This window comes from Tupaia chinensis, unplaced genomic scaffold (assembly GCF_000334495.1).
Source record: "Tupaia chinensis unplaced genomic scaffold, TupChi_1.0 Scaffold000301_1, whole genome shotgun sequence".
In the NCBI taxonomy this organism is placed as follows: Eukaryota; Metazoa; Chordata; class Mammalia; order Scandentia; family Tupaiidae; genus Tupaia; species Tupaia belangeri.
This window is the reverse complement of record NW_006159791.1, coordinates 954659-975479: the sequence shown is the minus strand read 5'-3', so window position 1 is coordinate 975479 and position 20821 is coordinate 954659. Positions and strand designations below refer to the sequence as shown.

At 43.0% G+C, this 20821-nt stretch overlaps 1 protein-coding gene and 1 non-coding gene across 3 annotated transcripts; both read left to right on the top strand.

The window, feature by feature from the left end:
- Positions 1-1255: 1255 nt before the first annotated feature.
- On the top strand, positions 1256-9596 carry SMIM3 (small integral membrane protein 3). Of its 2 annotated transcripts, none has more exons than XM_027772802.1 (2): positions 1256-1325; positions 8328-9596. In XM_027772802.1, exon 2 carries the CDS (start codon positions 8339-8341, stop codon positions 8519-8521), a length of 183 nt encoding a protein of 60 aa, XP_027628603.1. In that variant the 5' UTR covers positions 1256-1325; positions 8328-8338; the 3' UTR covers positions 8522-9596. The 2 variants fall into 2 exon arrangements, with proteins under 2 accessions (XP_027628603.1, XP_006150904.1); XM_006150842.3 differs by lacking the exon at positions 1256-1325 and adding an exon at positions 3227-3996.
- A 1420-nt stretch (positions 9597-11016) lies between these two features.
- LOC114008190 (small nucleolar RNA SNORA17) lies at positions 11017-11145 on the top strand. Its single transcript, XR_003549748.1, has one exon. It is a non-coding gene; the product is annotated as a small nucleolar RNA SNORA17 (small nucleolar RNA).
- The last annotated feature ends 9676 nt before the right edge of the window (positions 11146-20821 follow it).

The following is a 20821-nucleotide window of genomic DNA, read 5'->3' as shown; positions in this document are numbered from 1 at the left end:
AACCACCATGCCACCTGCTGGTCCCTCCATAACTGATTCTAAAAACCTTTTTGTTTTATCAGTATCTGAGAGAGATGTGTGGGAATTGCCCACTATAATTGTGGACTTGTCTATTTCTCAGTATAATTCTGAGATTAGGTTCATAATAATTTTTTTTAATTATCTTTTTGCTATTTCTAGTAATATTGTTTGCTTACATGTTGGTTTTGTCTGACATAAGACAGTTCTACTAGCTTACATAATTTATGGTTGCTTGGTGTTTTTTGTACCCTTTTACTTTCAACCTTTTTGTTTTAAGTTTATTTATTTATATATTTCCAGAGAGAGAGAGATTGCATATATCTCTTTTTAATTATTTCGATCTGGAATGGCCTTTGGCTAAAAACAGTGATTCTAACCTAGAGTTGGGAGAGAGCTGGGGGTCCGGTATAATTCATGTTCGTGCACTTGGGTCCGTGTGGCCTCTTTGGAGGTAGCTGTAAATGTAACAGGGACGATAAGTTCAGGAGAACTGAGTTTGAATTCTCTCACTTAGCTTTATGATGTACGGCTGGTTAATCTCTAGTTTTGTTTTGTTTTTTTGGGGGGTTTTTTTGAGAGAGATTTTTGCTTACAGGGTGCGTGTGCTCACTGGAGAGAGACAGAAAGTGAGAAATCACTCCCCCTCCTGGGGGTTTCGAAAAGGCCGTGCCTCAATTCCCTCTTTCTCTCTCCTCTCGGGATTTTGAGCACACACGCACACGTGCCCAGTGTGAGTTTTAAGATGCCAGGTCCAAGTCTTGAATTGCAGTCGACTGTGTGGGAGTCCAGCGATGTCTTTATGCCATCTGCTGGTCGCGACCTCTTTACTTTTAATTTCTAGTGTCTGTAGCCATAAAACAACATATCCCATATTAGGATTATTGTGAAGGTTTATAAGGTAATGTATGGGACCAGGCTAGCATAATACAATAATACCAATTTGTTAAACAAATAAAATAATTTTTTTTTTTTTTTACAAATGTAAGCAAATACAATTTGTTGAACAGATGCTGGCTTATAAGATCCTGTGTTGAAGGAAATAAGGGGAGGAGTACTTGACTTCTCTGTGCTTCTTGGAAGTAGAGTCTAAAGTAAGTTCTTATGTCCTAACCAGGCAGTAGGAAATGAGTAAGTAATAGTAATTCCTAAGAGCATATCTGAGTCAGCAATGACTTGACAAATGAATAAATTAGTGAATATCCTAGGCTGTATTGCCTGTCTTCATAGTACTTGGTCAAAAATAAAACCAATATTGCCCTGTCAAGAGGAAGCATTTGCTTGCTGGGAAGTCTCATAGTTGAAAAGTGAGTATGAGAGCTCAGGCCTAGAATCCAGTTATTCTAAAACTACCAACTTGTGGGAAATTTTAGTTAGTGAAATTTATAAATATAATATATAATGTGTATATATATTTTATAACTAGAAAACTTGCTTTGTGTTGGGATTGACTGAAGCAATGATTCTTTTGCAAAAGGACTTTTAGTTGCTTAAGAAAATTGGCCTCTTAGGATCAGCACATGCACAATGGTTACCTTGCTGGACTCCCACATAGTTGACCACCGTTTGGGTCCCTGACCCGGGAGCTTAAAACTCACACCGGGCGTGTGTGTGTGCGTGCCCAAAACCCCAAGAGGAAAATGGAGGCGAAGGTATTGCAGCATGGCCATACCTCCTGAGAGGCAATTTCTCACTTATTGTCTCTCTGTCTCTCCAACAGGCACATGTGCCCTATAGCAAAAGAAAAAGAAAGAAAGAAAGAAAATTGGTCACAAAAATAAGTTCTTATTTCCTAGTCAGGCAGTAGGAAATCTCTTTTCCCGCCTGCAGTGGATCGAGTGAAGTACTAGATAGAAGGTGTGAATTTTCCACCTTTGGTAAAAGTACAATATTTTTCTTCTTTGGAGAAACGGTGTTTCTTTTTTTTAAGAAAAGAAAACTCTTTAGTCAGTCTTGTTACTGATGTAGACTGATAGAAAATAGTGGTTTGGGGTTATGGACTGTTCCATTAATCGACTAGTTGCTCGGCAAGGATGTATTTAGTTCACAGGGCTGGCAGTGTAGTGGTGTATTTAACTCACAGGGATGTAATCTGAAGGCATGGTGCATTTCCTATCAGTGGTTTCTCTGTCAGCGAGCTCATGGTGGTGCTAATGCAGCTTCTTAGTTAAACTTACCCTGAGCATATGTCACAGTTTAGCATTCATTAATGAGGGAAGTAGCTGATAGGATACGGCAGTTGAGAATGACAGCGGTTTAAGCCTGACTGCTGTTTTCCTTCCCATGGGCATAAAAATGTCCTGTTCTTATCAGTGATAGGGTTACATCTGAAACATGAATGGTTCGGGTCATATTCCCACATGAACCACTAATCAGAATTAACAAGCAATAATCTGCGAAGCAAATGATAAGCAAATTGATCTATGACTATTAATTAGATGTACCAAGAAACAAGGTTTTATGCAATCCTGAAGAGCCAAGGCACCCGGATGCCAACCGGGTCAGACAGAAGTCAGCTAGCAGAAGCTGAGAGTCCTGCTTTTTCTCATGCAAATTTTTTCCAGCAGGTCATGAAAAATGCCTAAGGTATGGTTTGCTTAGTTCTTATTTTGGGTATAACATTTTTCGCTCATAATGGGGAGAGATGGAACTGTCTGGATCTTCCATTACATGGAAAGGAACGGCCCACTGAAAGGCACATATCTGAGAGAGTGAAAGGGAGCTAGAGGTTCCTGCGCCCACTGACACCAGACCATGTCCACGGTCATGGCCAGCCTTCCCATCCTGGAGGAATGGCCCAGGAAGCGCCGTTGGAGGACATTGCAATCCAGCTTTTCAGACCACGTTCTGAGGGGCCCAAGAAGTCAAGGGACAGCTGAGTGGCTGTGCTGTTTAGGCGATCAGCCACCAAGTTATCAAGCAGCGCTAAGTAGGTACACTAAAAAAAATCACTCTGAAAGTTATTCGCTCAGAAGGAAAAACTAGTTTAATCTCATGATACCGTGTAACTTTTGTTTGTTAGGTTTAATATTGCTTTAGTTTGAATTGCATATGTGAAAGGGATGAGTACCCTGATCTCTAGTGCTTGGTATTAGGGTGCTTTCTGCAATATATGAAGGTGGCCTTGGTCACAACTGTCAAAGAATTCACAAACCCACAAAGTGGGTAGAAAAGAATTATTCACTTTAAGATAGTGGTAAGTGCAGAGACTTGCTCTGGCCCAAAAAGGTGGGGCCTAGGAGTTTTTACTGGGACTTACAGGAGGCTATGGACGGGTAGAGTGATTCATCTGTTGGTCCTTTGGTGGTTTTGTTATCTCTGGATGGAGTCGGATCTGGCTGCTGGAGTCTGTCATGTATCCTGTCTTTAATTTTGGTGTCAGCTGTTGATGGATGTTACAGTCTTTATGTCTGAAAGCAAGAACTTAGAAAATACAAGGTCCCTCATCTGCGATGAAGTCAAGAAAGGACTGACTGGAAGAAAAAGGGAGGAGGAGAAAGAATGTCTGAAGCACCTGGGAGTTCTAGATGGACCGTGCCAGTTAAAATACTGGGTCATCGGAAAGTCATACTGAGGGCCCGATAGCTAAGGCCAGACACTGAATTAACCCTTTTTCATTCCAAAGGCACTTGGGGAACATTTAGCCTTTCACTTAGAGCCTTCAAGGGTCTTTACCCAGCCCTGCTGAGAGAGCAGGAAAACCAGTCCCCTCTCTCTACTCTCCCTGTGCTTCTAGGGCAGTGTTACTTGGATCTATTTTTGCCGTTGGGGTTTTAAATACAATTTCTTTTGTGAGAAAGTAATATTGGTACAGGTTTGGGGCTACAGGTTACAGGAAAAGTTTACTCGTCTACTTGTTCTGTTTGGCTTTATTTTCGTTAGGGGCAGCGGTGCGATCAGACTAATGTAGTTGGAATCATTCTGAAAAGGGCCAGATGGAAGGTGGGAAGACCCCAGATCGGCTTTGCCCTCTGTGAGGTAGGACTGTGTCTAACCTTGAGTTCTGTCACTCTTCATTGTGGATGAGCTCTGAAGCCCGAGTGAGTGCCTGTAAATGACAGGTTTTGCTTATGAAAATCAGCCAGGGGGATTATGTATTCCTGGCATTTGGAGTCGCTGAGGCTGATTGATGTGAATGGGTTTACCGGAAAGGGCTTTTGTGGGGTTCTTTTGGCCTAAGGCGGGCTAACTGTTGATGTAATCAGAGACCACAGAGTGATTCTCCCGCCCCCACCCCTCTTTAACAGTTCTCATCTCCTGTGACTCATGCTTGTATGTCTCAGGCCTTGGAGAAAGTGACTCCATTTCTCTGCTGAGACAGGGCCGGCCTGTGATTCTCCCTCTGCAGCCTCCCCTACCCCCATAATCCTGTAGCCCTGGGAACCCAGCCAGGGGCTTTTCCTTTATCTTGGCATGGGAGTAGATCCAGCCAGACTGGCTATAGAGCATCCAGAAATCAAGTCCCCAATTTTAGTGCATAAAAGAGTCTTATCCAGCTCCCTGAAGGTAACCATTTGTGATTACACTCACAAGTTTTTATGAATATATTCCCACTTGTCTGTCCACTTAATTCTACAAAATTTGAACAGAAGAATCATCCTATCCACATAGTCCTGAATATATATATTTTTTCTGCTTAAAATATTTGGGAGCTCACCAGAGATCAGTTTAAACATTTTTTTATTACTAGCAGGCGCTGGGATGCACATTTGTGCATGAGAGGGCTGGAAATGAGAGCGAGAAGGTACTCTCCCAGTGGGTGTGATCACGCCCCAATCTTTTTCCTTCCATTTCTCCATTCCATCTGGATTTGGGGCATGTGTGTACATGCGTCTGGTGTTTCTCAAGCCACTGGTCCTGCATTTGAACCGTAGTTTGCCCTAAGGGATCTGGCTTTCTTTGCACAGGACTTAACCGTTACACCCAAGGGCCAGCCCCAGATTCTTTTTAATAAGCTTTAACTAAATTAGTATTTTTCATCTCAAATACTTGTCATTTATTTTTTGTAAGAGAAACCTTATACTCTTTGAGCAGTATCTCATTCCTTCCATTCATTGGCCTCTTAATAACTATTCTTCTATTCTCTGCTTGTATATGTGGTTTTTTTAGTGTCTATGGATAAGTAAGGACATGTATCTGTCTTCCTGTGCCAAGCTTATTTCACTTAGCATAATGTCCTCTTAGCAAACAATAATTTCCCTCTTTTTAAAAGCTGAATAGTATTGCACTGTTTATAAATAGCACGTTTTCTTTATTTATTCATGCTTGATGAATACTTAGGTTGATTCTGTATCTTGGATATTGGGGCTAACACTGGAATAAACATGGGAGTGCAGAAATTCTTCAATGCACTGATTTCGAATCTGTTGGTCTTGTACCCAGAAGTAGGATTGCTGGATCAAATGTAACTTCACTTTTAGTTTTTGGAAGCACCTCCATACTGTTTCCATAACTGCTGTATTAATTAGATGAGTCAGGGGACCAGCAGGTGGCGTGGTGATTGAGGTGCTGGACACTCCCACATGGCTGACCATGGTTCGAGTCCCCGACCCGGTTTTTTCTTTACCTCTCTCTCTCTCTCTGTGTGTGTGTGTGTGTCTCTGGTCAAATTTAAAAAAAAAAATGAATGAATAAATAAAATTAAATAAATAATAATTTTTTAAAAATTAGATGAGTCAGTACTTGTAATGTACTTGGAACAATGCTTGATGTGTAGTGAGCACTGTGTGTTAAGTGAAATATATAAATGTGTAAGTGAATGAATGAACACATGAAAATTACTGCTTAGTATTCCGTTGTATGGATATAATCTGCTTAATTTTACTATATGGGCAATATTTTTGTGTTGGCTGCTATAACGAATAAAGTAGAAACTTACACCCTTGTAGGTATATCCTGGATACTCTCCTTTGGGCATCTCACCTCACGGAGGGTGGCAATCGTGAGCATGTTGCCAAAGGCATTAGAAAGGAAGCTAGTGGTTATGTAAGAGTGGGAGGTAGGATGTAGAAGGAACCGTGGGGACTGTTTGGTCCAGCTTTATGCCCTCTGGGCAGGGGATGTATCGATCCATGCTTCCAAGCTGTGCACCGAGATGTTGTGGGGGACCCACAGCAAACTCGCTGTAGGAAGGTACTACATTTTTAGCTTTTTATTTTTTAAGAGAGACTTTTGCTATAGGGCATGTGCACTCACCAGAGAGACAGAGAGACAGAAAGTGAGAAATCACCCCCCAGCAGGATGGCCACACCGCAGTCCCTTCTCCATTCTCCTCTCGGGATTTTTGGGCATGCTGCACGTGCTCTTGGATTCTCCATTCTCCTCTCGGGATTTTTGGGCATTCATGCACGTGCTATTGGAGTGAGTTTTAAGTCACCAGTCTGGGACTCAAACTGCAGTGGACTACATGGGAGTCCAGAGGCACAACCATTATGCCATCTGTTGGTCCCAGCATCTTTAGCATTTTTGACAGTAACAATGCTATTTGCCATCTCTCAGACACTGTTCCAAGCTCAAGATGGTTTACAGTTTAACATTGGTCCTACATCCTTTCGGCGATGTCATGTTTTGTGAGGTTATGGTTTTGGTGGTTGCTGTGCTATGGCAAGTATTGGGCAAAAATTAATGTGGGAAAGGAAGTAGGATGACACTGTCCATCTTATTCCAAAGTTTGAGAAATTGTACAGTGCTGGGACCAGCAGTTAGCGTAATGGCTGTGTCGCTGGACTCCCACGTAGTTGACCGCGGTTCGAGTCCCGGACCCGGTGGCTTAAACTCACGCCGGGCGCGTGTGCGTGCATGCCCAAGATCCCAAGAGGAGAACGGAGGAGAAGGGACTGCAGCATGGCCATCCCCTCTGGGGGGTGATTTCTCGCTTTCTGTCTCTCTCTGTCTCTCTCTGTCTGTCTGGCGAGCACACACCCTATAGCAAAAACTTCTCCAAAAAAAGAAAAAAAAAAAAAAGAAGTTGTGCAGTGCCCAACAGGTGCACCCATCCCATTAGTAACTGGTTAAAATGAAATAAAGATATTTTTTCTTTTAATTTGTGTATTTAACTTTTTTTAAAAAGAATTATTTCATTTTATCTATTTGTTAATTTATTTTAATTTGACCAGAGAGAGAGAGAAGGGAAGTGAGAAAGCAAGCCACCAGGTCTAGGACTTGAACCATGGTCAGCCACGTGGGAGTGTCTAGCACCTTAACCATCATGCTACCTGCTGGTCCCATATTTACTTTTTTTAAACAGCTGCTAAGATGTTAGAACAGAAATGCTTATTAAATTGTTTGAACCTAACTACTTAATGACTGGAACTTCTAGGTATTTCTTTTGACCTGGGATGCTGTAAAAAAAAATTACTAAGACAGTAGAGATACTGTGAATCAAAAATGTTTGGGAACAACTGATTTTCATCTTTATCTCTCTGAGCTCTTAGCCGTAAGTGAGAGACATCAAATGGACGTTGACTTAAGCAAAAACAGGGAATTCTTGGCTCATCTATCTGGGATGTTTGGGGTTGCAGATGGTATGAATCTTGGCTAGGTTTAGCTGCTCCGACAAGGTCGAGTTCCATCTGGTTTTCCATCTTGAAGATAGGCTCTCCATGTGTGGGCAAGATGGCCCCAGGCCCATCCTTCCCTGACTGACGTCTGTTCAGTTTATCAATCTCACCTGACAGAATCATCTTCCCCAAGAGCTTGTGCATGAAAGCCCTGGGGAGGACGTTGGCTGGCCTAGCCTGGGCCTCTTGCCTTCTGTCCCTGAACTGAGCCATGAAGGTTTGTGATGGCCAATCCTGAGTCCAGGAAAACCACACAGAATACGTAGGTTCTCCTCAGAAAAGAGGGAGTTTGCTACTGGGAGAATGGGAGGGGAGGGGCACAGGTCCAAAAACAGTGAGTTCCTTATTTTCTAGCTGAGGGGGCAGACGGGTAGTATTGTAGCATGGAGGCTCTGCGTGCTCATCCATCTGGGTGCACTTCCCTGGTCAAGTTAACAGCTGCGTCCTCATCTACGAAATGTGTATAGCTGAAGATAAAGACCAATGAGTAAATAAATAAAGAGGTGGTATTTCTAGTCCCTGTTAGGGTTGGTGGTTGAAGTGAGGACTGACTGAGTTCATCGACATAAAGTGCCCAGCACAGCCTGGCAATAGAAAGCCCTCCATCAATGCAACTGTTGTAATCACTGGTTAAGGAACCTCACAGAGCACACAGCTGGGAGCGACCCAGGCTCTGGCTCCTGGGGATGCCTTCCAACCCAGGAGGCAGGGAGACAATACGATGGTGATTTCCTTTCCTGTCTGTTGCAGAGTGAAGCAGCATGGATGCAGTCAGCCAAGTCCCCATGGAAGTTGTGCTTCCCAAGCACATCCTGGATATCTGGGTCATCGTCCTCATCATCCTGGCCACCATCGTCATCATGACCTCCTTGTTGCTATGTCCGGCCACTGCAGTCATCATCTATCGTATGCGGACACACCCGGTCCTCAATGGAGCTGTCTGAGAAGCTCCTAGGAGGGATGAGGACACCAGTCCCCTCCCCAGCCTCTTCGCCGTTCTCAGAAAAGTGGCAGGAGGGACCTTGGAACTTGGACCTGAGTTCTACTCTCAATTCTGCCATTGGCCAGCTATGCAAATTTGGTCAAGGAACCAAACGCTTCTCTTTCAAGTGGGGATCATGATTCCTGTCCTTCCTACCTCATAGGTTGTGAGAACCAAATGACATGTGGAGGGGGAAGCTGACTGTGAGCAGTAAAGCCACCCTAGACATGCAGGTGTCATGCTGAGTGCTGAGAGGCTTTGAAGAACCAAAGAACTTGGTTGTTGATGCTGGCCTTAAGAGAGGTGAGGGAGACACTAGTGGGGCGAGCAGCCCTTGCCAGGCCCCTCAGGTCAAACCAAGCAGAGGGTACTCCATTCTCATTCCGAGAAACCAGTGGCATATGGGTTCAAAGTGATTTTCTTCGAGATGCCAGTTGCTCAAGTTTTCTCATTCAGGGGAGGACTGAGTATGGCAAGGGGAGGGAGGTGAGTAGAACTTTCCAGAACCTTCTCTGTGCCAGAATCTCTACCCCTGTGCGACCTGGAGGAGGGCCCTGCCATTTTTGGCAATGACAAGGAAATTGGGGTGATGGGCTTTTTTTCCACACTGGAGCCTTATGTCTCTATAAGCTTTGAACTTCAACGTTGGGACATACAAGGGGGCCAAGTTGCCTGTCCAGCCTTTGGGACTTCAGGATCAGGAGCCCCCGCCTGCTGTGTGCCCCATGCTTTTGGAGCAGCCCTTCTGCCCGACCTCTGTGTAATTAGTGCCATGTGTACTCCCCTCACTGCCTCTCAGCACTGCAACCAGTCCCAGGGACTTGTATCGTAAGAGAGATCCCCAGATTTATATTTATAAAGAGGTGTCTCTGGACCACTCGAGCTCTTTGACGTCACAACCAGGAGCATCCTGGGATTTACTAACTTATGTAAGAAGACAACACAGTACCAGGATGTTATGTAAAAATGAGGCTTTCACTTTGATCTGATTCCATTGACGTACACAACCAGTTTCCAATAAAGTGCTTGACTGAGCATGTCGAGATCTTTCTTTGAAGAGCCCCTATTAAACTTGTAACTCAGGTCAAAAGATTCCACTAAGTATATAGACCTTAAGGACAGTTTGAGTGTAGGAACAGAAAGGGAAAGAGAAAGAGATCAGATTGACTTCCATGGTCCTAGCTTCAGCAACTGGGTAAAAGTTGTTCCCAATTTTATTTTTTTTTAATTTGCTAGAGGGCACATGTATTCTCCAGCGGGAGAGAATGAGAGAGGGAAAGTGAGAAAGCATCCCCTATGGGAAATGGGCCATGCTGCAATCTCGTCTCCATTTCTCCCTCCTGTCAGAATTCTGGATATGCACACACATGTACCCAGAGTATTTCTCAAGCTGCCAGGTCCAGGAATTGAACTGCAGAGCTGACCATGTGGGATCCAGCACCTCAACCACCATGCCACAGGCTGGCCCAAGTTGTGCAATTTATATGGACATGTAATGCAGGAGGGAAGAACCAATGTTGGAAGTAAGATAATAAATTTAGTACTGGGTGTGTTGAGTTTGAGGTGCTTGTGATAATTGACGTGGATACTTTTGGGGTGCCACTGGAAATCTGGGTCTATTCTTTGGGGAAGATTTGTGACTGGAGTTCTGGGTAATTACAAGAAACAGTAGAGAAGATGCACAAGTTGGGACCAGCAGTTAGCGTAATGGCTATCTATGTTGCTGGACTCCCATGTAGTCGACCGCGGTTCGAGTCCTGGACCTGGTGGCTTAAACTCACGCCAGGCGCATGTGCGTGCATGCCCAAGATCCCAAGAGGAGAATGGAGGAGAAGGGATTGTGGCATGGCCATCCCCACTGGGTGGTGATTTCTTGCTTTCTGTCTCTCTCTCTTTCTCTCTCTCTCTCTCTCTCTGGCGAGCGCACGCTCTCAAACAAACAAAACAAAACAAAACAAAACAAAAATGGAGGAGAGAAGCTGCACAACTGGACAGAATCAGAGTGAGGCGCTAAATGCCAAACACAGGGAATCTGAAATGGCAGTGGGAAGGGAAAAGTGAGAAAATGGTGAAGCGAGGAGGTTGATAAGGTCGTGTGCTAAGAGATGCTTTGACAGGAAAGCAAGCATACTTGTGAATTACGGAATGTGGGGAGGGGCCAGCTGGGACTGGAACCAGGTAGTTGGCCATGTGGGATCCAGCTGCCTTAACCACCACACCTCCTGCTGGCCCTAAGTTCACCATCTTATAGGGGCATGGTTTGTGGCAGCCTCAAACAGGAAAACTAGCACTAGCACAGATGATTGTAAAAGACACAGTAATAATGAAAAAGTCTGAAATGTTGCGAGAACTGCCACAGGAGAGAGCTCGAAGAATGAGCACACCCTGCTGGGAAAAGGGCCTTGGTAGAACTGCTCCATGCAAGGTTGCCACAAAACTTAATTTACAAAAAAAAACAATGCCCCTAGAGGCGTTGCAGTTGTGGCTGCTTGTCACAGCTGTGCCAGTGGTGGGCAGGGAGCAGAGGCTACGTCTATGCTCGGTGTTCTGACCTATGAACGTTTGAATGATTAGTAGCCTGACACTTAAAAAAAAAATAACTAGATTGGAGTTTTTCTTTTTAGAATTTGCCTTTTTATTGTCCTTGATATCAGTATGATGTCTCCTGTGTAAGTAAGCTAAATGATAGACATTTTGTTGGTCCTTACAGCATCCTCTTGAGAAAGGAGACACGGAGTTGTTATTTTGGAATTTATGGCTAAAACTTATAGCTCAATTAAAAAAACACACACACACACAACAACAACAACAAAAACCCCAGATCTGTGAGATGCAGTAAAGAAAAGCACGATAATACTAGGTACTATTGACATTAGAGCACTTAAGGATATACTACTGGGTCTGTTTCTCTGGAGAATGCTGACTAATACATCAGGTTAGACAAGATTGACAGAAGGAGAACAAACCTGAAAATGGCTCAAAATACATTTGAAAACTTCTACATGAAGCTTAACGAAAGCACAGTTTCTTGGTTAATCAAATCATGGAAAAGGCTGAGGTATTTGAGTGTTTGTTTCACTGCTTCTCAGAATTCTGGGCACCCGCAAAGCCCAATTATTTTGTTTATACAACTCTACAAAAGGATTACATAACTACTCGCTTCATGTGAAATCATTCTTTTTTTTCCTTCTGATGGAAACCCAGTGCGGTTAGTAGTTTCTGTCAGGAGAGGGAAAGTATGACAATTCTCACACGTAATTTTCTCTTCTTTATTTTAAAAGGTTTTTGCCATAGGGCATGTGCACTTGAAGGAGAGAAACACAGAGGGAAAGTGAAAAATCACCCAGCAGAGGGGATAGTCATGCCACAATTCCTTCTCCTCCATTCTCCTGAGATTTGGGGCACGCATGCATACGTGCCCAGTGTAATTCTCAAGCTACCAGGTCCAGGACTCAAACCATGGTGGGCCATGTGGGAATCCGGCACCTTAACCACCAGTGCTCTTACTGGCCCCCTCCTCATACAAATTCTTAGGTGCCCAATAGAAAACATTCCAGAAGGAGGATGGGCCGTGCGTGGCTGGAAGCACAAATTTCAGAGGTTTTGCAAGAAGGCCAGAAATAACATCTAAAAAACTCAGAAGAATGCAGTCTTTTACAAGTCTACCTCATAAAAGCACTTTTGTTTATCTCACTTCAGAGAATACTTTTGCTTGTGGAGATATTTTCTTCACTCTGCTATATGAAGAATCTTCTCTCTATCCTGGACACACACACACACACACACGCCCCCAAGAAAGCAAAAACAAACTTGGACGTTACCAAAGTTAGTTGTGTACTTGATTCAGTGAGTCAAGATCAGGTAGGAGAGGGGACCAGCAGGTGGCATGGTAGTTAAGGTGCTGGACACTCCCACATGGCTGACCATGGTTCAAGTCCTGGACCTGGCAGCTTGCTTTCTCACTTCCTCTCCCCCCCTTTCTTATCAAATTAAAATAAATGAATGAATAAATAAAATTAAATAATTCTTTAGAAAAAAAATCAGGTAGGAGTGAAAGAGTAAATGTTTTAAAGTTCTCTAAGAAAATGCTTCCTATTAAGCCATAAAAAACAACAAAGCCCTGGCTTTTTTTGACAGGAAGTGGATGAATATGGAAGACTTACTGTTGAGGGAAACAAGCCATGCTATGAAGGAGAAGCATTGTATGTCCCCACTTAATATATACCGAGTGTGTGCACTCTATGACTGAAACTAATTATCTAAAGGATATTGAAACTCATTACATAGATGTAAATACCAGATATTGTGTGTGTGAAAGAGGAGGGTCTGAGGAAGGGCATTTAGAAGAAAAATTGGGAGACAAAGCATTAATGGCACAAAGAAATATGGTATTATCTGTTGAAGATATTTTGTAGTTTTATCAACCGTACTAGGGAGAAATGTTCATCTATTAAAATATCCATTTTGTAAGACAAATAATAATGTGATTGAATGGATAAAAGAAAACGAAATGAAAAAATAATAAAAAATAAAACATATATTTAAAAACAGTTAGCAGTTTCAGCAATAAAAAAAAAAAAGAAAGAAAGAAAAGAAAATGCTTCCAGTAAAATTGTTGTCATCAGGAAACTCTCAGCTATGGTTCTGTATAATTGAACCCAGTGAACTGGGATTGGCCGTAGTATGAGGATTGTAGAAATAAAACACTGCCTTTTCTGATTTTCATTCCCACCTACAAAGGAAACATTGGTGTTAGGAGGCAGGAAGCTGGGGCCAGGATATGATCAGGAAGGAGAACCCCATGTTGCTTATAGCTTGCACGTGGCATGGGGAGTCTGAGCTGTGTCAGGTGGTTCGAAGGAGGAAAGACATGGGGGGCATCCACAGTGCTCTGAGGATGGTGAGATCTGGCCAAAGTAGGTGGGTCATGATTGGCGAGATTGGAAGAGACGTTATCTAGAGTAAAAGAGTATCTCAAAGGGCTGAGGAATGGGGAGGGTGCTGAGGAAAAAAGTGGTAGTCCCCAGTGCAGCGAGCGGGGCCTTAAGATCCCAGGACTGGCACAGGCAGGGCATAACACAGCCACCCTGCAAGGGAACAGTAGGATGCTGAAGAGAGGAGTTGTGTCTTAATAATGGAGCCAGGAGGCTGATGAGACACGGGGAAGGGGGCGGAGGGGGGAAGATCTGTAAAGACGGAGAGAAAAAGAGCTCTAGATTTAGAAAAACCCAACCCCCTTGGGTGAAGCAGAAATAGAAGGATTTTGGGGAAGAATACACAATTAAGTACACAATTAACTTTGTTAATGTCCAAGTTTGTTTTTGTTTTCTTGGGGGTGTGTATGTGTATCCAGGATAGAAAGAAGACTCTTAATACAGCAAAGTGAAGAAAATAACTCCACAAGCAAAGGAATTCTCTGAAGTGAGATAAAAAGGGCTTTTATGAGGCAGACTTGTTAAAGGCTACATTCTTCTGAGTTTCTTAGATGTTATTTCTGGCCTTTTTACAAAGCCTCTGAAATTTGCGCTTCCAACCATGCACGGCCCATCCTCCTGGAATGTTACAATAATGGCAATATTTTGTCTGTGGCCAGGAAGTTTTGAATGACAGTACCCTTTTTGAAAAGAGGGTAGACGATTTTTTAAGAGTGGGACTAGAGCTGTCCACCAGTAATCCAGAGCTAAAAGGAGGGATTGTATGTTTTCCACTAAGTCTCTTTTGGAGAAGGTGTTGGGTCAATGAAGTGGGTGGGGAAGAAGAGAAGGTTCACGATAAGGGTTAGTGTCCCAGTTTGGGAGCTCACATGAGGAATGGATAGGTGAAGATTGGTGATTCCATAAACTGTATTACTAAGACTTTTGAGTGTACCTTTTTTTTTTACATGAAAATGTTGAGTTTATTAATCCTGTCATGAAAAATCTGCACAGTCACCGCAGATAGTCAGAGCAAAATCTTTACTCCTTACACTTTTTGCCAGCACCGACCCTGGTCTTTGCAGTCCCCCTGACTTTCTTCATTCTGTTCTGGTGTTCCTCTCACTGTTTTCTTGAGGTCTTTTTCTCCTCATTGAGGCCATGTCTTGCAAGTCTATGTTTGGGTTCATTTTTCTTTGTATAATCCAAAGAATCATAAATCATGCCAAAACCAGTTGTCTTGCCACCACCAAAATGGGTTCTGAACCCATACCCAAAGGTGACATTTAAAAAAAAAATGATGACGTTTGGTGTGGTCTTGTACATTTTCGCTAGTTTTCCCCCAATTTCTGTCTAGGTACTGTTGCCTTCCCAGGGTGAAGGACATCAACAAGCATTTGTTTCCTCTAAAGTGGTCAGTTGGTCATGAATTTCTTGGTTTGGATACTTCCTGTGTCACTCATGATGGCGGTACATTCTCAGTCAACCAGGGAGGAAAAGCGAATGTACCATCTGAACTGCTCATCATATATGGATGTGCCATTTCAGAAACAGTGAATTCTCATCTGATATCGAAATCACTGAAGTTGGTGATACGGTACCCATTGTTCAGATAAAAAATATTTAGATTTGGGACCAGCAGTTGGCATAATGGCTATGTCATTGGACTCCCATGTAGTCGACCGCAGTTTGAGTTCCAGACCCAGTGGCTTAAACTCACGCCAGGCGCGTGTGCATGCGTGCCCAAGATCCTGAGAGGAGAATAGAGGAGAAGGGATTGTGGCGTGGCCATCCCCCCTGCGGGGTGATTTCTCGCTTTCTGTCTCTCTGTCTTTCTGGTGCATGCATGCACCTTATAGCAAAAAAAAAAAAAGAAAACTCTTCAGAAAAAGAAAAAAGAATATTTAGATTCAGAAACATAGTATAGTATATATAGAGGGGCCATGCTTGAGCCTAAGTTGTCTTATCACGGTGTACATCCTAAGTGTAGAGATGCTGGTCTGTTCTCACCCTTGGACATTTTGAGTATTCCTGACAAATGACCTATATATTGTCTTGCTTGCACAATACCAGTAATGGAAAGCTGACTACCCAAAAGAGACTCTCATTACTTAGTGGTCTAATATTGTTAATGGAACGTTCTTCCTTTCAGAAAGAATAAAAGATTAGGATACTGGACCTCTTCCTACCAAGCAGCCTGTTGAGGACCTCATGGTGCTCAGGTTCCATGACAGAATCCCACTGACACGCCACTGGCATTGTGAGAGCACTACATTCTCCAGACTAAGTTTTCCTTTTGCTCTGGGACTTCCTCCTTCATAAAAGCTGCTGGCCAGGTCCACTCCTGTCACAGGTCTCAGACAGGACGCTGGAAGGTATCGTCAAGAGCGAAGGACCTTGGCTACACTATAAAGTCTTTTCTTTTGAGAAAAAGCCATGTATCACTCATTTATGTCCTTCTGAAATTCCCTTCCCCAACCCCCTCTAGCCTTCTGGACTCTGGGCCTTACCCTTTTTTCATTTTCTCCTGCATTGATATCTAAAGCTCCCCTTATCCACATATGATTGCATCTCTATGTCCTTATGACCTCTCAGTATATTGATAGTTCATTCCACTGGAAGAGAAAAGAAATCTGTGTGATTCTTCTCTTTTCCTCACTTCACAACCTTCCTTCTTGCTTCCCAGGCTTTCCTTCAGTAAAAATGTCTTTGTCTCCGGCCCTTGTGCTGCTTCTTCCTAAAGTCCTGGCTCCCGAACCCCTCCTCTCCTTCCCCACACGCTGACTCAGCATAACTTCCTAACTTATGTTCCCATTTGTTTGTATTAGTCTACTCAAATTTCTTCCAGCTCCAGTCTCTTCACCTGATGTCCCTGGTTTTTTGTTTTTGTTTTTGTTTTCTACCTTTGTTTTGAGGACACACCTTGAGGAGCTAGACTCAGGGCTGTCATATACACACTGGGGTAATGGAAGATACTCGGCCAGAACTTCTAGGCTACTTGCTCCCCTGCACAGAGCCTGCCCAGGTCATCTTTACATCCTTCATCTGTCCACACTCTTCATCCTGGATTAGAGCTGTGCTTCTTAGGCTTGCTCAAGGCTGGGGAAGACATGGAGTTGGAAAGAACTCTGAGAAGAATCTGTCGTCCATATGAGCTGCCAAGTATCCACTGAGTTTGGATCTGACATCAGGAGCAATGGAACCCACTGATGTCATCATTCATTCCAATTTGGCAACGAGGTCAGCTTGAAGAAAAACATCAGCTTCCATGGTGATGCCATTCTTTCTTTGGAGATTACCATTAAGCAATATCTCATGTCACTTAACTCACATCTATCACTATTCTTTATTTTTCTTTGAGATTTTTGCTATAGAGCACATGTACTCGTCAGAGAGACAGAAAGCAAGAAATCACCCCCAAGAGGGGATGGCTGTGCTGCAATTCATTCTCCTCCATTCTCCTCTTGGGATCTTGGGCATGCATGCAGATGTGCCTAGCATGAGTTTTAAGCCCCTAGGTCTGGGACTTGAACCATGGCCGGCTATGTGGGAGTCCAGTGACATAACAATTATGCCACCTGCTGCTCGGTCCAGTGACATAACGATTATGCCACCTGCTGCTCCCACTATCACTATCCTTAATATATGTGAGTACACTTTTACCCATGTCCCCTTCAGAAAGACACATTTTTGTCTCTTGAACATTGGAATGTGTTGGATACTTATACTCCACCTTCCATTCTCACTTCATAACAGCGTTTGGTGAGTGGGGAGAATATTAACTAGTAAATATAGATAAGAAATAATAAGACGTTAAAGAATTGTGTGTGTGTCTGTGTCTCAAGATATATTGACTTATTGCATGAAAAACCAGTAGAAACTCTATTTTGCCAAGGTATGCTACTCAACATTACTGACACATACTGTGTCCAGGGCTCAGTCTTGGGGAGAGGAAGCACACACAACCACTCCACCATCTGGATCTTTGGAGTCTAAGGCATATTTGAAAATTTGAAGATGAAAGCCTCTTTTTTTTTTTTGAGAGAGATTTTTGCTATAGCACATGAGTTCTCGCTGGAGGCACAGAGACAGAAAGCAAGAAATCATCCCCATGAGGGGACGGCCATGCTGCAGTCCCTTCTCCTTTATTCTCCTGTTGGGAACTTGGGCACGCACGCACACATGCCCAGTGAGTTTTAAGATGCCGGGTCTGGGACTCAAACTTCGGTCAACATGGAAGTCCAGTGACATAACCATTATGCCATCTCCTGGTCCCTAAAACCTTTTCTTAATAATATGAACACAAAAAAATATTTATATGTGTTCACATACATCAGCTGTCTATAAGATTTCATAGGGGCCACCAGGTGGCCAGCAGGTGGTTGAGGATGCTGGACTCCTACCCGACTTGCTTTCTCACTTTCCCTCTCTCTCGTTGACACTCTCGCTCTGGACCTCTCCAGTCAAATTAAAATAAATAAAGTTAAGTAAAATTATTTTTTAAAAACATTCATGGAGTCTGTGGTCCCCTTAAAATCTTTCCCTCAATTCCATTAGTGTCTCTATTGTTGCTGTGGTGGTTTGGATGTGTCCCCCCAAAATTCATGTGTTGAAATTTGGTGAGACACTGTCACGGTATTATGAGATTAGAAATTTAATCCAACTGGGGGCCAGCGGGTGGCATGGTGGTTAAGGACACTGGGCTTCCACATGGCTGACTGTGGTTCAAGTCTTAGACCTGGTGGCTTACTTTCTCACTTTTCCTCTCTCTCACTCTGTCCCTCTCTGGTCAAATTAAAATAAATAAATAAATAGAAATAAAATAATTCTTTTAAAAAAAGAAATTTAATCCAACTATGAGATTAGGAGGTAGAGTCTTGCTGTCTGATCATATGACTGACCTCCAAGATGGTGCCACAGAAAGACAAGAAGCCTGAGTTCCAGACCCAGTGGCTTGAAGCTCATGCTGGGAACATATCCAAAATCGAGATAGGAGATTGGGGGAGAAGGGATTGTGGCGCGGCCATGCCCCCCAGGGGATGATTTCTCATTTTCTATCCATCTCTCTGTGCCTCCAGTGAGTGCACGTGCCCTATAGCTAAAATCTCTCCCCCCCAAAAAAAATTTTTTTTGAGATGTGATTAGGATTAAAGTCATCAGCCCCCCCCAGTACACACACCCTATAGCAAATAGCCCATATATATATATAACCATTTCACAGTATACCAGTGAATTTAAGGGGGGGTGGTTTTCATTGAAGTTCCTCATTCATGCCTCTTTTTAACAATCCTGCATATGTTATGTTTAAGAAGGACATCTGGGTCTAAGTATCTGAACCATTTTTCAACTTTAGCTAGAAACAGACCTGTCATTCTGGCATGCTAACGTTTGTTGTTGTTGTTTTAAGAGAGATTTTTGCTATAGGATGCATGCCTTTACTAGAGAGACACGGAGAGACAGAAAGCAATTAATTACCCCCCCCGGGGGGGGATCGCCATGCTGAAATCCTTTCTCCATTCTCTTCTTGTGATTTTAGGCACACACGCACAGGCACCTGGCGTGTTTCAAGTCACTTGGTTCGTAACCTGAACCACAGTCAGCCATGTGGGGGTCCAGCAACATAACCATTATACCATCTGCTGGTCTCTTAATATATATAATATTAATATATTAATATCATATTATATATTATATATAATTTAATATTAATATATGTAATTTTAAGATAATTATTTAGTTTAATTTACTATTATTATTATTATTTTAATTTGACCTGAGAGAGAGTAGGAAAGTGAGAAAGCAAGCTACCAGGTCTAGAACTCGAACTGCAGTTGGCCGTGTGGGAGTCTAGTGCCTTTACCACCACACCAGCTGCCAGCCCCCCATATATATTTTTGAAGAGGTTTCTGCCTTAGGCCGCATGTGCTCGCTGGAGAGAGACAGAGACAGTGAGAAGGAAAGTGAGAAATCACACCTCAGGGGAATGGCCATGCCACGATCCCTTCTGCACGCTTCTCCCAGGATCTTGAACATACACACACATGCACCTGGCATGATTTTCAAGTCACTAGGTCCAGGACTCAAACTGTGGTCGACCATGTGCTAGTCCAATAACATAACTGCTATGCCTTCTGCTGGCCCTATAATGAGATATTTTTAATTAACGCCAAACTAGCATAAGTAATTGGAAGTAAAGTATATCTAAGCTGGATTTCCTAAATGTGTGTGTGTGTGTGTGTGTGTCTGTGTGTATGTTTTTGCTATAGGGCGTGTGTGCTCGCCAGAAAGACAGAGAGAGACAGAGAGTGAGAAATCACCCCCCAGGGGGGATGGCCACGCCACAATCCCTTTTCCTCCATTCTCCTCTTGAGATCTTGGGCACGCAAGCATACGCGCCTGGCATGAATTTAAGCCACTGGGTCAGGGTCTCAAACTATGGTTGACTACATGGGAGTCCAGTGACATAGCCATTACGCCATCTGCTGGTCCCTAAATGTATATTTTTTATATGACTGTCAACCTATAAAGATGGATGGCACCTCAGGTGCCATCTAAAGAAGCTTTGACCTTTCTCACCGCGTTCTAATTGGTTCAGCCTCTACAAGAACACTTCCACTAACGGTAAATGCCTTGACATATGAGTAAGAATGTCTGTTATTTTAAAAATCTGATTGTTATAAAGCTCTGCTAGTCTTGAGTTCATAAAAATTTTTTTTTAGCTCAGATCTTTTGTCTATAATTAAACCAATTTCATTTCAGATTCAATTTAACACTGACTGGAATGGGAAATTGCCATTTTAGACAATGCCATGGCTCTGTCATTTCCCTTCTTCCCTTTGCTTTCTCACTAGATTTTAGTGTCTTGTTGAAGGTTAGCATCGAATTACCTCCCCCCCCCATTTCCATGATTTGGTCATGATTAACACAGGCGATGAATCACATTTTTAAATTCTTTCTTATGACAATCTGGTCCTGAATCACTTCTCCAGTCACTCAGTAAGTACCAACAATGAAAGAGCCACAGGCTCATTCAAAATACCTAGGGCCCATGATCTGAACCATAAAACTTACAGTGTCCTTAATATCAAAGCCAGGAATGTCAGTAGTCTACCTGCTAACTTTATACATAATTGAGTTTCTTTAATCAGTACATATTTAGTGATTTGGGGGCTCAGGGAAATAAGGTAAGCCTAAAGAGGAGTAAAAAGATTAAATAAGCAGCATCTTATGCCAATATAATAAAGCTACCATCTTTTGAGTGCTGTGACATGACGGCCCTGTCATAAGTGTTTGCTATAGATTAAGTTACTCTTCTAACACTCCTCTCAGATTGGTGGCATTATTAATCA